This window comes from Agelaius phoeniceus, chromosome 36 (genome assembly GCF_051311805.1).
Source record: "Agelaius phoeniceus isolate bAgePho1 chromosome 36, bAgePho1.hap1, whole genome shotgun sequence".
NCBI classification, from domain to species: Eukaryota; Metazoa; Chordata; class Aves; order Passeriformes; family Icteridae; genus Agelaius; species Agelaius phoeniceus.
This window is the reverse complement of record NC_135300.1, coordinates 968,160-985,199: the sequence shown is the minus strand read 5'-3', so window position 1 is coordinate 985,199 and position 17,040 is coordinate 968,160. Positions and strand designations below refer to the sequence as shown.

Here is a 17,040-nt window from a genome sequence, read left to right as displayed (position 1 = left end):
AAACCTTGGAGGGATTTAGGGGGGGGTCTGGGGGGATTCGGAGACACTGGGGGGCAGGAGTGAAAAATTTTGGGGATTCTTGGAATTTTGGGTTTTTTTTTTTTAATTTTTGGGATTTTTTTGAGGATTCTTGGGGATATTTGGCGGGGAGGGGTGACAAAATTTTGAAGATTTTGTGGACATTTGGGGACATTGGGGGGATGGCAAAAATCTGGTTTTTTTTTTTATTTTTGGAGATTTTTGGGGACATTTGGTGGGGGAGAGGCGGGAAATTTTGACTTAAAAAAAAAAAGCGAAAAAGAACAAAAAAATTTCAATTTTTATTCAATTTTTTTCGCTGCTCCTCCCCCCCCCCACCCCTGCCCCTCCCCCATCCTCCCGCCCCTCCCCCCTCCCGCGGTTTCCCGTGAATTCCACCAGATTTGGGCCATTCCAGAGGAAAAAACCAAAAAACCAAAAACAACAACAAAAATCGCAATTTCTGCCCCTCCCCCCGCCCCAAAATGAGGGGGGGGAGGGGCTCAGAGGCAACGCTGGTGGGGAGGGGCCCCGAACTGGGAGGGACTGGGATGGACTGGGAGGGACTGGTTTGAACTGGGACAAACTGGGATTGAACCGGGCTGGGATAATGGGAGACTGGGAGGGACTGGGAGGGACTGGGATGAGCAGGGATTGGATACTGCTTTGAACTGGTTTGAACTGGGAGGGACTGGGATTGAACTGGGATTGAACTGGTTTGAACTGGGAGCTCCGGGGGCGTCAAGGCCACGTCGAGGTTTTTTCAAAAAACGTCCAAAAACGGCACCAAAATCCCCCAAAAACACCTGGGGGAGGGGCGGGGCCAGAGCACCTGGGGGAGGAGCCAGAGCACCTGGGGGCGGGGCCATAGAGCCTGGGGGCGGGACCATATGACACAGGGGAGGGGCCAGAGTGCCTGGGGGTGGGGGCAGAGCACTTGGGGGAGGAGCCAGAGCTCTGGGGGTGGGGCCATATGACAAAGGGGAGGGGCCAGAGCGCCTGGGGGAGGAGCCAGAGCAGTTGGCGGACAGTGGGGGAAGGCGCACAGGGGAGCCCAGGTGTGCCAGGTGTGCCCAGGTGTGTTCCAGGTGTCCCAGGGGTGTTCCAGGTGTGTCCCAGGTGTGTCCCAGGTGTCCCCAGGTGTCCCCAGGTGTGTCCCCAGGTGTCCCCAGGTGTGTCCCAGCTGTCTCCCCAGGTGTCCCAGGTGTGTCCCAGGTGTCCCCAGGTGTGTCCCAGGTGTCCCAGGTGTGTCCCAGGTGTGTCCCAGGTGTCACTCGCGGATGCTGGCCGAGTAGGAGAACTGCGGGAAATGCGTCCGGTGATCGCTCTCCGGAGAGTCCAGGAGCTCACCTGGGGACAGGCGGGGACAGGTGAGGGACAGGGACAGGTGAGGGAAGAGATGACAGGACAGGTAAACACAGGTAAGGTACAGGTGAGGACACAGGTGAGGACACAGGTGAGCCCAGGTGAGCCCAGGTGAGCCCAGGTGCACTCACATCTCTCAGGGGGCGTGACCGTGATGGACAGGGACAGGTAAGGACAGGTAAGGACACAGGTAAGGACAGGTAAGGTACAGGTAAGGCCCAGGTGAGCCCAGGTGCACTCACATCTCTCGGGGGGCGTGACCGTGATGGATGAGAGGGGGTCAGAGACAGGTGAGGGGTCAGTGACAGCCCAGGTAAGGTACAGGTGAGCACAGGTAAGGCCCAGGTGAGCCCAGGTAAGGTACAGGTGCACTCACATCTCTCGGGGGGCGTGACCGTGATGCTCTGCGCCGTGAACTCCTCGTCGAAGTACCTGGTGTCCACCTCTGACGTCACCTGCGGCCGGAAGGGCGGCACCAGCTGGGGGGGGCGGGGCCTCGCGCCAGGTGAGGGCCGGGGTCACGCCCGGGCGGGGCGGGGCCGGGGGCGGGGCCTCACCTTCCTCTGCACCACGTCCAGCCAATCGATGCGGGGCCTCACCTTCCTCTGCACCACGTCCAGCCAATCGATGCCCGCGAAGAAGCGATGCTCCATCACCTCGCGGGCGTCGCCCGGGCCCCCGCCCAGCCTGCACAGGTGGGGACAGGTGAGGGCACAGGTGAGGGCACAGGTGGGCACAGGTGGGCACAGGTGAGAACAGGTGAGGGCACAGGTGGGCACAGGTGGGTACAGGTGAGGGCACAGGTGAGAACAGGTGGGTACAGGTGAGAATAGGTGAGCGCAGGTGGGCACAGGTGCACCCCAGGTGTACCCAAGTGTGTCTCAGGTGTGTGTGGGTACCCCAGGTGTGCCCAGGTATATCCCAGGTGTATCTCAGGTGTATCCCAGGTGTACCCAGGTGTACCCAGGTGTATCTCAGGTGTGCCCAGGTGTATCTGAGGTGTATCCAGGTGTATCCCAGGTATACCCCAGGTGTACCCAGGTGTGTCTCACCTCTGTTTAGGATCCTTTTTCAGCAGCCCGGCCAGCAGGGAGCGGCTCTCGGGGCCCAGGCTCCTGGGGAAGCGCAGGTACCCGTGTGTGTGGGTACCCCAGGTGTGTTCCAGGTGTGTGTGGGTACCCCAGGTGTGTTCCAGGTGTGTGTGGGTACCCCAGGTGTATCTCAGGTGTATCTCAGGTGTATCCAGGTGTATCTCAGGTGTATCCCAGGTGTACCCAGGTGTATCCCAGGTGTATCTCAGGTGTACCCAGGTGTACCCAGGTGTGTCTCACCTCTGTTTGGGGTCCTTTTGAGCAGCCCGGCCAGCAGGGAGCGGCTCTCGGGGCCCAGGGACTGCAGGACCTCAATGTGCCAGGTGTGTGTGGGTACCCCAGGTGTATCCAGGTGTACCCAGGTGTATCTCAGGTGTATCTCAGGTGTACCCAGGTGTGTCTCACCTCTGTTTGGGATCCTTTTTGAGCAGCCCGGCCAGCAGGGAGCGGCTCTCGGGGCCCAGGCTCCTGGGGAAGCGCAGCTCCTCCAGCAGGATCAGCTCGAAGAGGCGCTCGTGGTCCTGGTTGTAGAAGGGGAGGCGCCCGCAGAGCATCTCGTACATCACCACCCCCAGCCCCCACCAGTCCACGGCGCGGCCGTAGTCGTTGTCTTCCAGGACCTGAGGGGAGAGAGGGAACGGGGTCACCTGCAGGACCTGAGGGGGTAAAGGTGAGGGCTGGGACCTGCCAGGACCTGAGGGGAGAGAGGGAACGGGGTCACCTGCAGGACCTGAGGGGGTAAAGGTGAGGGCTGGGACCTGCCAGGACCTGTGGGGGTAAAGGTCATGGGGTGTCATCTTCCAGGACCTGTGGGGAGAGAGGGAACGGGGTCACCTGCCAGGACCTAAAGGGGTAAAGTCATGGGGTGTCATCTTCCAGGACCTGTGGGGAGAGGGAACGGGGTCACCTGCAGGACCTAAGGGGGTAAAGGTGTGGGGGGTCACCTGCAGGACCTGAGGGGAGAGAGAATGGGGTCACCTGCAGGACCTGTGGGGGTAAAGGTGGGGGTCACCTGCCAGGACCTGAAGGGAGAGTGAACGGGGTCACCTGCCAGGACCTGAGGGGGAGAGGGAACGGGGTCACCTGCAGGACCTGAGGGGGTAAAGGTGAGGGGTGTGACCTGCCAGGACCTGAGGGGAGAGGGGGAACAGGGTCACCTGCAGGACCTGTGGGGAGAGAGGGAACGGGGTCACCTGCCAGGACCTAAAGGGGGTAAAGGTGAGGGGGTCACCTGCCAGGACCTGAGGGGAGAGAGGGAACAGGGTCACCTGCCAGGACCTAAAGGGGGTAAAGGTGTGGTGGGTGACCTGCCAGGACCTGTGGGGAGAGCGAACGGGGTCACCTGCAGGACCTGAGGGGGTAAAGTCATGGGGTGTCATCTTCCAGGACCTGCAGGGGATAGAGGGCACAGGGTCACCTGCAGGACCTGAGGGGGTAAAGGTGACGGGTGTGACCTGCCAGGACCTAAAGGGGTAAAGGTGAGGGCTGTGACCTGCCAGGACCAGTGAGGAGAGCAAATGGCGTCACCTGCCAGGACCTGCAGGGACAAAGCCATGGGTGTGACCTGCCAGGACCTAAAGGGGGAAAAGTAATGAGGAAGCCCCTCAGGATTTGGGGGAAATTTGGGGTTTTCGGGGGAATTCTCTGGGAATCTTGGGGGAATTTTCAGGGATTTTCAGGGATTTTTTTTTGGGAATTTTGGGATTTTTTGGGGGGAATTTTGGGATTTTTTGGGGGGAATTTTGGGATTTTTTTGGGAATTTTGGGAATTCCCAGCCTCACCTCGGGCGCCAGGTACTCGGGGGTGCCACAGAAGGTCCTTGCAGGATTTGGGGGGAATTCTCTGGGGATTTTGGGGGAATTTTCAGGGATTTTCGGATTTTTTTCGGGAATTTTGGTATTTTTGGGGGGGAATTTAGGGAATTCCCAGCCTCACCTCGGGCGCCAGGTACTCGGGGTGCCACAGAAGGTTCTCATGGTGGTGCCGTCCGTCACCCCCTCCTTGCAGAGCCCGAAATCCGTGATCTTGATGTGCCCGTCCTTGTCCAGCATCAGATTCTCCAGCTGGGAATTCAGGAATTTGCACCAAAATCCCACAAAATCAGCCCCAAAATCCCAAGAATCATCCCCGAAATCGGCCCCAAAACCTCACAAAAATCAGCCCCAAAATGCAGGAAATTCAGCCCAAAATCCCAAGAATCATCCCTAAAATCAGCCCCAAAATGCAGGAAATTCAGCCCAAAATCCCATGAAATCAGCCCCAAAATCCTGGAAATTCAGCCCAAAATCCCATGAAATCAGCCCCAAAATCCCCAGAATGGTCCCCAAAATACCAAGAATCAGCCCTAAAACCTCACAAAATCTGCCCCAAAATGCTGGAAATTCAGCCCAAACCCCCACAAAATCCACCCCAAATCCCACAAAATCAGCCCCAAAATGCCAGAGATTCAACCCGAAACCCCAGGAACCGGCTCCAAACCCCAGGAATTGAGCCCCAAAATCCCAGAAATTCAGCCCAAAACCCAGGAACCGGCTCCAAACCCCAGGAATTCAGCCCCAAAATCCTGGAAATTCAGCCCAAACCCCCACAAAATCAGTCCCAAATCCCACAAAATCCACCCCAAATCCCAGGAATTCAGCCCCAAAATGCTGGAAATTCAGCCCAAAACCCCAGGAACTGGCTCCAAACCCCAGGAAATCAGCCCCAAAATGCTGGAAATTCAGCCCAAACCCCCACAAAATCAGCCCCAAAATCCCAGGAATTCAGCCCAAAACCCCAGGAAACTGGCTCCAAACCCCAGGAATTCAGCCCCAAAACCTCACAAATTCAACCCAAAACCCCAGGAACCGGCTCCAAATCCCAGGAATTCAGCCCCAAAACCCCAGGAACCGGCTCCAAACCCCAGAAATTCAGCCCAAAACCCCACAAAATCAGCCCCAAAATCCCAGGAATTCAAGCCCAAAATCAGCCCCAAAATGCCGGAAATTCAGCCCAAAACCCCAGGAACTGGCTCCAAACCCCGGGAAATTCCGCCCCAAAATCCCAGGATTCAGCCCAAAACCCCAGGAACTGGCTCCAAACCCCAGGAATTCAGCCCCAAAATCAGCCCCAAAATCCCAGAAATTCAGCCCAAAACCCCACAAAATCCACCCCAAACCCCGGCATTCCGCCCCAGCCCCCCCGGGACGCCCCCAAACCCCCAGAATTTCCCCAAACCCGCAGGAATCGATCCCAGATCAGGACCTTGATGTCGCGATAGACGACGTCCCGCGAGTGCAGGTACTCCAGGGCCGAGACGATCTCGGCGCCGTAGAAGCGAGCGCGGGGCCTCGGGGAACACCCGCTCCCGGGACAGGTGGAAAAACAGCTGGAGATTTGGGGGGAAAAAGCACAGAAATTGGGAAAAATCGGGGGGAAGAGAAGGGAAATTCAGGGGGGAAATGGGGAAATAAAAGGGAAATTGAGAGGGGAAATGGGGGGGAAAAACCAGGGAAATTGGGAAAAATCGGGGGGAATAGAAGGGAAATTCAGGGGGAAATGGGGGAAAATATTGGGGGAAAATTGGGGGGGAAATGGGGGGGAAAAACCAGGGAAATCGGGAAAAATCGGGGGGAAGAGAAGGGAAATTCAGGGGGGAAATAAAACGGAAATTAAGGGGGGAAATCGGGAAAAATCGGGGGGAAGAGAAGGGAAATTCAGGGGAGAAATGGGGGAAATAAAAGGGAAATTTAGGGGGGAATGGGGGAAAATATTGGGGGAAAATTGGGGGGGAAATGGGGGGGAAAAACCAGGGAAATTGGGAAAAATCGGGGGGAAGAGAAGGGAAATTCAGGGGGGAAATAAAACGGAAATTAAGGGGGGAAATCGGGAAAAATCAGGGGGAATAAAAGGGAAATTCAGAGGGGAAATGGGGGAAATATTGGGGGGAAATTTGGGGGAAATGGGGGGAAAAACCAGGGAAATCGGGAAAAATCGGGGGGAATAGAAGGGAAATTCAGGGGGGAAATGGGGGAAAATATTGGGGGGAAATGGGGGGAAAAGCAGGGAAATCGGGGAAAATCGGGGGGAATAAAAGGGAAATTCGAGGGGGAAATTGGGGGAAAAGAGGGGAAATTGGGAAAAATCGGGGGGAAGAGAAGGGAAATTCAGGGGGGAAATTGGGGAAATAAAAGGGAGATTGAGGGGGGAAATTGGGAAAAATGGGGGGGAATAGAAGGGAAATTCAGGAGGGAAATTGGGGAAATAAAAGGGAAATTTAGGGGGGAAATGGGGAAAATATTGGGGGGAAAAACCAGGGAAATCGGGAAAAATCAGGGGGAATAGAACGGAAATGGAGGGGGGAAATTGGGGAAAATATTGGGGGAAAATAAAATGGAAATGGAGGAGGGAAATTGGGGGAAATAAAAGGGAAATTGAGGGGGAAAATTGGGGGGAATAAAAGGGAAATGGAGGGGGAAAATTGGGGAAAATATTGGGGGGAAATTGGGGGGGAAATGGGGGGGAAAAACCAGGGAAATCGGGAAAAATCGGGGGGAATAGAAGGGAAATTCAGGGGGGAAATGGGGGAAATAAAAGGGAAATTTAGGGGGAAATGGGGGAAAATATTGGGGGAAAAACCAGGGAAATCGGAAAAATCGGGGGGAATAGAACAGAAATGGAGGGGGGAAATTGGGGAAAATATTGGGGGAAAATAAAATGGAAATGGAGGGGGGAAATTGGGGGGAAATTGGGGGAAATAAAAGGGAAATGGAGGGGGAAAATTGGGGGGAATAAAAGGGAAATTGGGGGGGAAATGGGGGGGAAAAACCAGGGAAATCGGGAAAAATCGGGGGGAATAGAAGAGAATTCAGGGGGGAAATGGGGGAAATAAAAGGGAAATTGAGGGGGGAAATTGGGAAAAATCGGGGGGAAGAGAAGGGAAATTCAGGGGGGAAATTGGGGGGAAATAAAAGGGAAATTGAGGGGGGAAATTGGGGGAAAATTGGGGGGAATAAAAGGGAAATGGAGGGGGAAAATTGGGGGGAAATGGGGGGGGAAAACGGGGAATTGGGAAAAAATCAGGGGGAATAAAATGGAAATTGGGGGAGGAAATTGGGGGGAAATAAAATGAGAATTGGGTGGGGAAATTGGGGGGAAATTGGGGAAAATTGGGGGGGAAAATTGGGGAAAACGGGGGAAATTGGGAAAATATCGGTGGGGAAATTGGAGGGAAATTGGGGAGAAATTGGGGGAAATTGGGGAAAATTGGGGGAAAATGGGGAAGCATTAGGGGGAAAATTGGGGAAAAATGGAAGAAAAATGGGGAAAATGGGGAGAAAAAGGGGGGAAATTGGGGAAAAATTGGGGGGGGAATGGGGGGGATGGAGAAAAAAGAGGAAAAAATGGGGGGAAATTGGGGAAATTTGGGGGGAATTGGGGAAAAATTGATGGAAAATACCTGGGAAAATGGGTAGGGGGAAATTTGGGGAGAGAATTTGGGGCAAAGGGGGGGGAAAATTGGGGGAAAAAGTGAGGGGAAATTGGGGGAAAACGGGAGAAAAACGGGAAAAAATTGGGGAAAAACTCGGGGAAAATGGGGGTAGGACGGATATAAACCCCCCCAGCCCCAGGGAAAACTGAAATTTTGGGGTAAAAAAGGCCGAGTTTGGGGGCAGAGCCGGCACCTCGCCGCCGTTGGCGTATTCCATGACAAAGCACAGGCGGTCGCTGGTCTGGAAGGCGTATTTGAGAGCCTGGGGAAAAAACAACGGGAATTTGGGAAAAATCCCCAAATTCGGGGGTTTGGGAGGAATTCTGGAAATTCGGGGATTTGGGGAGGGAATTCCTGGAAATTCAGGATTGAATTCCTGGAAATTTGGGGATTTTGGGGGAGGGAATTGCTGGAAATTCGGGATTTAGTTACTGGAAATTGGGGATTTAATTCCCAGAAATTTGGGATTTAATTCCCAGAATTTCAGGATTTTGGGCAGGAATTCCCAGAAATTCGGGATTTTGGGGAATATTCCTGGAAATTCGGGATTTAATTCTTGGAATTTCAGGATTTTGGGCAGGAATTTCCAGAATTTCATTATTTTGGGCAGGAATTCCTGGAATTTGGGGATTTTGGCCCGGAATTCCAGAATTTGGGGATTTTGGGCAGGAATTCCCAGACTTTCAGGATTTTGGGCAGGAATTCCCAGAATTTCAGGATTTTGGCCTGGAATTCCCAGAATTTCAGGATTTTGGCCTGGAATTTGGTTATTTTGGCCCGGAATTCCCAGAATTTGGTTATTTTGGGCAGGAATTCCCAGAATTCCGGGATTTTGGCCAGAAATTCCCCAGAATTTCAGGATTTTGGGCAGGAACTCCCAGAATTTGGTTATTTTGGGCAAGAATTCCCAGAATTCCGGGATTTTGGCCAGTAACTCCCAGAATTTCAGGATTTTGGCCCGGAATTGCCAGAATTTGGTTATTTTGGGCAGGAATTCCGGAATTTTAGTATTTCGGCCCAGAATTTCAGGATTTTGGCCAGGAATTCCCAGAATTTCAGGATTTTGGGGAGGAATTCCCGGAATTTCAGGATTTTGTCCCAGAATTTCAGGATTTTGGGCAGGGATTCCCGGAATTTCAGGATTTTGTCCCAGAATTTCAGGATTTTGGGCAGGGATTCCCGTAATTCCCGGATTTTGGCCGGGGTTCCCAGAATTTCAGGATTTTGTCCCAGAATTTCAGGATTTTTGGCCCGGAATTCCCGGACTTTCAGGATTTTGGCAGGAATTCCGGAATTTGGGGATTTTGGGCAGGAATTTCAGGATTTTGGGCAGGAACTCCCAGAATTTCAGGATTTTGGACCCGGGATTCCAGGATTTTGGCCCGGGACTTCCCGGAATTTCAGGATTTTGTCCCAGGATTTCAGGATTTTGTCCAGAATTCCCGTATTTTGGCCCGGGTTCCCGGGCCCCCACGCACGGTCAGGAAGGGGGTGGCGGTCTGCTCTGCAGGACGCGGCTCTCGGTCACCGTGTGAGCCACCTCGTCCTGTGGAGGGGGCAAACGCTCAGGTGCCGCCCAAACTCACCCAAAAACGCCATTTCTCACCCCAGAATATCCCAAAACCGCCCTTTCGTTCCAAAGCGTCCCAAAAATGCTGGGTTTCGCCCCAGAATACCCCAAAAATGCCGTTTTTTTCACCTCTGAACGTCCACAAAATCTCGTTTTTCATCCCAAAGCGCCCCAGAAATGCCCTTCTCCCTCCTCCCCAAACTGCCCCAAATCACACCCCAAAATCCCCTTTTTCTTACCCAAGATCCCCTTTTTTCTTCCCCAAAATCCCCTTCTTCTTACCCAAAATCCCCTTTTTCTTCCCAAAATTCCCTTTTTCTTCCCCAAAATCCCCTTTTTCTTCTCCAAAATCCCTTTTTCTTACCCAAAATCCTCTTTTTCTTCCCCAAAATCCCCTTTTTCTTCCCCAAACCCTCATTTTTTGCCCTGAATTTCACCTTGGCAACCTCCCCAAATCCCCATTTTTACCTCCCAAACCCCCATTTTTCCCCCCAAACCTCGAGCACAATGACCTCCCCCAAACCCCCATTTTTACCTCCCCCAAACCCCCATTTTTACCTCCCAAAATCCCCATTTTTACCTCCCAAATCCCCATTTTTTCCCCCAATACCCCCATATTTATCTCCCCCAAACCCCCATTTTTTCCCCAAAACTCCATTTTTCCCCCAAACCCCCATTTTTACCTCCCAAACCCCCAATTTTTCCCCAAACCCCATTTTTCCCCCCAAATCCCCCATTTTTACCCCAAACCCCCCATTTTTACCCCCAAACCCCCATTTTTCCCTCCCCAAACCCCCATTTCCCCCAAACCCCAACCAACCATGCCCTCCCCAAACCCGCCCTTTATTTCCCCATAAATTCCCCTTTCCAGCCCCCAAACGCTGATTTCTGCCCCCAAAGTGCCCGGATCCGACTCCAAAAATCCCCATTTTCCCCCAGGCCCCGTTTTGCCCAAAATCCCCGTTTTTCAGCCCAGACCTTGGCGATGATGACCTCCTTGCGCAGGATCTTCATGGCGTAGTAGCGCCCCGAGGCCTTTTCACGCACCAGGATCACCTTCCCAAAGGTGCCCTTGCCCAGCAGCTTCAGGTAATCAAAGTCTGCCATGCTCTGATGGGGCAAAAATAACAGATTTTGGGGGTTTTGGGGAGTGGGGATTTTTGGGGGATTTTATGGGAATTTTATAGAAATTTTTGGGGATTTTTTTAGGGTTTATTTGGGATTTTTTGAGATTTTTTTGTGATTTTTTGTGATTTTTTGGGGATTTTTTGGGGATTTTATGGAATTTTTTTGTGATTTTTTTAAGATTTATTGAGATTTTTTGGTGATTTTTTGGTGATTTTATGGGAATTTTTTTGTGATTTTTAGAGGGTTTTTGGGGATTTTTTCAGGTTTTTTTTGGGATTTTTTGTGATTTTTTTGTGGATTTTTTGGGGATTTTTTGGGGATTTTTGGGGATTATTTTAGGGTTTATTTGGGATTTTTTCAGATTTTTTTTGTGATTTTTTGTGATTTTTTGGCGATTTTTTGGGGGATTTTTTGGGGGATTTTTTGGGGGGATTTTTGAAGCACGTTTTCAGGTAATCAAAGTCTGCCATGCTCTGATGGGGCAAAAATAACAGAGTTTGGGGCTTTGGGGAGTGGGGATTTTGGGGGATTTTTGGGGGATTTTATGGGAATTTTTTGGGGATTTTTTGGGGATTTGTTGAGATTTTTTGGTGATTTTTTTAGGGTTTATTGAGATTTTTGGTGATTTTTTGTGATTTTTTGGGGATTTTTGGGGGATTTTATGGAAATTTTTGGTGATTTTTTTAGGATTTAATTGGGATTTTTTGAGATTTTTTTGGTGATTTTTTGTGATTTTTTTGGATTTTTGGGGGATTTTCTGGGGATTCTTTGGGGGATTTGTGGATTTTTTTGGGAGGGATTTGGGGATTTTTTTTGTAATTTTTGGGGACTTTTCGGGGGGGGTGGGGATTTTTTGGTAATTTTTTGGGGACTTTTTGGGATTTCTTTTTATTTTTTTGAATTTTTCAGGGGGTTCTTGGGGGGTTTGGGGGGGATTTTTGGGGGATATTTTGGGGTTGTTTTGGGGGGATTTTGGGGGAATTTTTTTGAAGCACGTTTTCAGGTAATCAAAGTCTGCCATGCTCTGATGGGGCAAAAAATAACAGATTTTGGGGCTTTGGGGGAGTGGGGATTTTTGGGGGATTTTATGGGAATTTTATGGAAATTTTTGGGGATTTTTTTTAGGGTTTATTTGGGATTTTTTGAGGTTTTTTGTGATTTTTTGGGGATTTTTTGGGGTGGTTTTGGGGGGACATTTCAGGGATATTTTGGAGATATTTTGGGGGATATTTCATGGATATTTTGGGTGGGTTTTGGGGGATATTTCATGGATATTTTGTGTGGGTTTTGGGGGATATTTTGGGGATGTTTTGGGCGTTTTTGGTGGGATTTTTTGGGGTTATCTCAGGGCTATTTTGGGTCTATTTAGAGTGGTTTTGGGGGGATATTTCAGGGACATTTTAGGTGGGTTCTGGGGGATATTTTGGGGATATTTCAGGGATATTTTGGGTGGTTTTGGGGGGATATTTCAGGGAAACTATGGGTGGTTTTTAGAGGATATTTCAGGGATATTTCGGGGATATTTTGGGGCTATTTAGGGTGGGTTTTGGGGATATTTCAGGGATATTTCAAGGATATTTCAAGGATATTTCAAGGATATTTTGGGGTGTTTTTGGTGGGATTTTTTGGCATGTTTTGGGGCTATTTTGGGTGTTTTTGGTGGGATTTTTTGGCATGTTTTGGGGCTATTTTGGGGCACACTCACGGCCTTGCTGCGGGCCTTCCCGGCGGCCTCTCCGTCCTCTCCATCCCCGGGGGCTCCCCCGAGCTCGGGCGGCTCCGGGGCCGGCGCGCGGCTCTTGAGCCCCGAGGCCACGGCCTGGATGGCCCTGAGCCACTGCTCCCTGTGAAATGGGATCCAGTGGGTCACAAACAGGGATCCCAAACAGGGATCCACTGCCCTGAACCACTGCTCCCTGCAAAAGGGATCCAGTGGATCACAAACAAACAGGGATCACAAACAGGGATCCACGGCCTGGATGGCCCTGAGCCACTGCTCCCTGTGAAATGGGATCCAGTGGGTCACAAACAGGGATCACAAACAGGGATCCACGGCCTGGATGGCCCTGAGCCACTGCTCCCTGTGAAATGGGATCCAGTGGGTCACAAACAGGGATCACAAACAGGGATCCACGGCCTGGATGGCCCTGAGCCACTGCTCCCTGTGAAATGGGATCCAGTGGGTCACAAACAGGGATCACAAACAGGGATCCACGGCCTGGATGGCCCTGAGCCACTGCTCCCTGCAAAAGGGATCCAGTGGATCACAAACAGGGATCACAAACAGGGATCCACGGCCTGGATGGCCCTGAGCCACTGCTCCCTGTGAAATGGGATCCAGTGGGTCACAAACAGGGATCACAAACGGGGATCCCAAACTGGGACCTCTCTCCCAAGGGCTTTGGGGTCTCTCTCTTTGTGGTTTCTCCCAGCAGGATCTGGAGTCTCTCCCAAGGGATTTAGGACCCCTCCCAGCAGGATTTGGGATCCCCCCCAGCAGGATTTGGGGTCTCTCCCAGCAGGATTTGGGCTCTGTCCCAGCGGGATTTAGGATCCCCCCAGCAGGATTTGGGGTCTCTCCCAGAGGAATTTGGGGGGCTCTGTCCCAGCGGGATTTAGGATCCCTCCCAGCAGGATTTGGGGTCTCTCCCAGAGGAATTTGGGGTCTCTCCCAAAAGGATTTGGGGTCCGTCCCAAGGGATTTGGGGGGGTCCATCCCAAGGGATTTAGGATCCCCCCAGCAGGATCGGGGTCCATCCCAAGGGATTTAGGATCTCCCCAGCAGGATTTGGGCTCTGTCCCAAGGGATTTAGGATCCCCAGCAGGATTTGGGGTCCATCCCAGCAGGATTTAGGATCCCCCCAGCAGGATTTGGGGTCCATCCCAGCAGGATTTAGGATCCCCCCAGCAGGATTTGGGGTCTCTCCCAGTGGGATTTAGGATCCCCAGCAGGATTTGGGCTCTGTCCCAGCAGGATTTAGGATCCCCCCAGCAGGATTTGGGGTCTCTCCCAGAGGAATTTGGGGTCCGTCCCAAGGGATTTCAGATCCCTCCCAGCAGGATTTGAGGTCTCTCCCAGCAGGATTTGGGGTCCATCCCAGCAGGATTTAGGATCCCCCCAGCAGGATTTGGGGTCCATCCCAGCAGGATTTAGGATCCCCCCAGCAGGATTTAGGATCCCCCCCAGCAGGATTTGGGGTCCATCCCAAGGGATTTAGGATCCCCCCCAGCAGGATTTGGGGTCCCCAGCCGCACCCACCGCTCCTCGGCCGTGTCCACGTGGAAAGTCCTCTCGATGACCGTTGTCCACTGCAGGCAGCGGATGACGAAGGTGTTGGGGCGCGGCCGCTCCGTCCTCATCAGCTGGCACTCTGAGAAACGGGGCGAGAAACGGCGAAATCGGGCAAAACCCGGGCAAAGGGAGGGTGGGGTGGGTTTGGGGTACGACCCCCAGCCCATTCTGAGCCCCTACCGGCCACAGAGAAGTTGTTGAGGGGGGGGAGGCCGTGCTCGGGGCTCTCGGGCCGCTCCTTGTAGCCGATGAAGGAACCGTCGCTCTTGAGCAGGAAATAACGGGGCCGCCACGTCTTGATGTACTCGCCTGGCGCGGCGGGGAAAGGGTTAACGGGGCTGGGGGGTGAGGGGGGGAAAGGGTCAATGGGGGAACTGGGGGGGGAAGGGTTAATGGGAGTGGGGGGGATGGGGGTGAAAGGGTTAATGGGGGTGAGGGGGGATCAGGGGGTGAAAGGGTTAATGGGGACTGGGGGGGATGGGGGGAAAGGGTTAATGGGGAGTGGGGATCAGGGGTGAAAGGGTTAATGGGGGGAATTAGGGGTGAAAGGGTTAATGGGGGAAATAGGGGTGAAAGGGTTAATGGGGAGTGGGGGAGGATCAGGGGTGAAAGGGTTAATGGGGAGTGGGTGGGGGAGAATGGAAATGGGGGAAATCTCCCATGCTACAGCCACGATCCCAAATCCCCAAAATCCCCAACCCTGACCCCAATCCCAAATCCCCCAAATCCCCCAAATCCCCCATCCCAACCCCAAATCCCAAATCCCAAATCCCCAAGCCCCAATCCCAAATCCCTCAAATCCCCCAAATCTCCCATCCCCATCCCAAATCCCAAATCCCCCATCCCAAATCCCCATTCTAATCTCAAATCCCCCAACCCAAATCCCCCAAGTCCTGCCCCCAAAGCCAAGTCCTGCCCCCAGAGCCCAGGCCCCACCCCCAGAGCACAAACCCCGCCCCCAGAGCACAGGCCCCGCCCCCAGGGCCCAGGCCCCGCCCCCAGAGTCCAGGCCCCGCCCCCGGCTCACCCCTCTTGTGCAGCCAGCCCTCCTTGACCACCAGCGCCTCACTCATGGTGGCCCCGCCCCCCCCGGGGACCCCCGGGGCCCCCCCGGGACCCTGCGGGGCCGGGAGCACCTGTGGGATCAATAACGGATCAATAATGGATCAATGGATCGATAACGGATCAATAATGGGATCGATAATGGATCAATAATGGGATTGATAATGCAATCGATAATGGGATCGATAATGGATTGATAATGGGATCGACAATGGATCGATAATGGATCGATAACGGATCAATGGGATCGATAACGGATCAATGGGATCGATAACGGATCAATAATGGATCAATAATGGGATCGATAATGGGATTGATAATGGGATCGATAACGGGGTCAATGGCATTAATAATGGGATCGATAACGGATCAATGGGATCGATAATGGATCGATAATGGATCAATGGGGTCAATAATGGGATTGATAATGGGAACAATGAAATCAATAATGGGATTAATACCAGGACTGATAACAGGATCAATAACGGGATCAGTGATGGGATCAGTGATGGGATCAATGGGATCAATAGTGGGATCGATAATGGGATCAATAATGGATCATTGGGATCAACAGTGGGATCGATAACGGGTTTGGGACGGATCTGTGGGATTTTGGGATCTGTGAGGGTTTGGGACCAATCCATGGGATTTCAAGACCAGTCCATGCGATTTTAGGACCAGTCCACGGGATTTTGGGCCCAACCCATGGGATTTTGGGCCCAGTCCATGGGATTTTTGACATGAATCCATGGGATTTTGGGCCCAGTCCATGGGATTTTGGGACAGGACAAGGACAGGGGAGATGCGGGGCTCATTCCCCCCTCGTTAGCGACCCCAATTAAACGGGGACCCAGCCCCTGCCCCGTACCCGAGCGCCGGATCCGGATCCGAGGGCAGCTCCCGGCGCCGGCTCCTCCTGGGGCCAAAAAATGGGGAGAAAACGGCCAAAATTGGGGTTGGGGGGAAGGAAAAGGGAAATTTGGGAATGAACAGCGGCTCTGTGGGGAAAACTGGGGGGAGAAAATGGGGAGTGGAAATTGGGGGGAGAAAACGGGGAGGGAAAATTGGGATTTTTTGGAGGAGGGAAAATTGGGGGAGGGAAACTTGGAGCATTTTTTGGGCAGGGAAAATTGGAGAGGGAAAATTGGGGGCATTTTATGGGGGACGGAAAACCGGGGGAATTTTTTTGGGGGGAGGGAAATGAGGGAAGGAATTTGGGGAAGGGAATTTTAGGAGGAATTTTGGGGAGGGGGGAAAATTGGGGAGCAAATATTGGGTGGGGGGGGTCCCACGCCACTGCTGCTCCTCCCCGAGGAGGAAATTTGGGATTTTGGGGACGAATTTGGTCCGGAATTTGGGGAGGGGTCCCATCCTGAGGGGGACACACAGTGAACGCCCCCAGTCCCCCCCCCATTTCCCGAGTGGTTCGCTCCCCACAGAAGCGAACGGAACCGCAGCGGGCGCAACCACAGCGCGGTCCCGGGGGGGAAGGAGCTCCCGTTGTCCCCCCCGTGTCCCCCCCCGTGTCCCCGCGTGTCCTCCCCCTCCCCCCACGCGTGGTGCGGCCCCCCCGACCCCCCCCCTCATGAACGGGACGAGCCCATTCTCTCCGCTAAAGGGGGGGAAACGCAGCGCCCCCCTCCGGCAGCGCGCGGGTGGCGCGGCCCTCGCTGCCCCTCAGGGGAGCCGGGCGAGTCCATTGCGCGGGGCGGGGTGGGGAGGGGGGGGGGAAGAACGGAACCATCCCAAGGTCTCACCTGTCATGGACGCCGCAGGCCCGGCCGGTTCCGGCCGCTCATCCCGGGACTCGCGGGTTTGGTTTTTTTTTATTTCCTCCCGGTTCCGGAAAGAGGAAAAATAAAAATAAAATTTAATTTAAAAAGCGGCGACGGAAGGAAACGGGAGCGAAAACAGCGCGGGGGGGGGGGCGGGGGGGCCGTGAGGGGGAGACCCCGCGCGCGCGCCGGCCCCGGGGGCGTGGCTATGACGTCATAGAGGGCGACGTTACGCAAGGGGCGGGGGGAAGGGGCGGGGCTTCCCCTC

At 53.4% G+C, this 17,040-nt stretch overlaps 1 protein-coding gene across 1 annotated transcript; it reads right to left on the bottom strand.

The window, feature by feature from the left end:
- Nucleotides 1–406: 406 nt before the first annotated feature.
- On the bottom strand, nt 407–16,924 carry AKT2 (AKT serine/threonine kinase 2). The gene is given in 19 exon segments (XM_077192916.1): nt 407–1,158; nt 1,264–1,368; nt 1,760–1,862; nt 1,983–2,070; nt 2,880–3,094; nt 4,257–4,295; nt 4,449–4,538; nt 5,719–5,802; nt 5,804–5,842; nt 8,139–8,207; nt 9,424–9,444; nt 9,447–9,491; nt 10,494–10,625; nt 12,349–12,487; nt 13,903–14,014; nt 14,116–14,244; nt 14,963–15,071; nt 15,866–15,913; nt 16,755–16,924. Coding segments are annotated over 16 exon segments (1,431 nt in total). The 5' UTR covers nt 15,009–15,071; nt 15,866–15,913; nt 16,755–16,924; the 3' UTR covers nt 407–1,158; nt 1,264–1,288.
- Nucleotides 16,925–17,040: the final 116 nt, after the last annotated feature.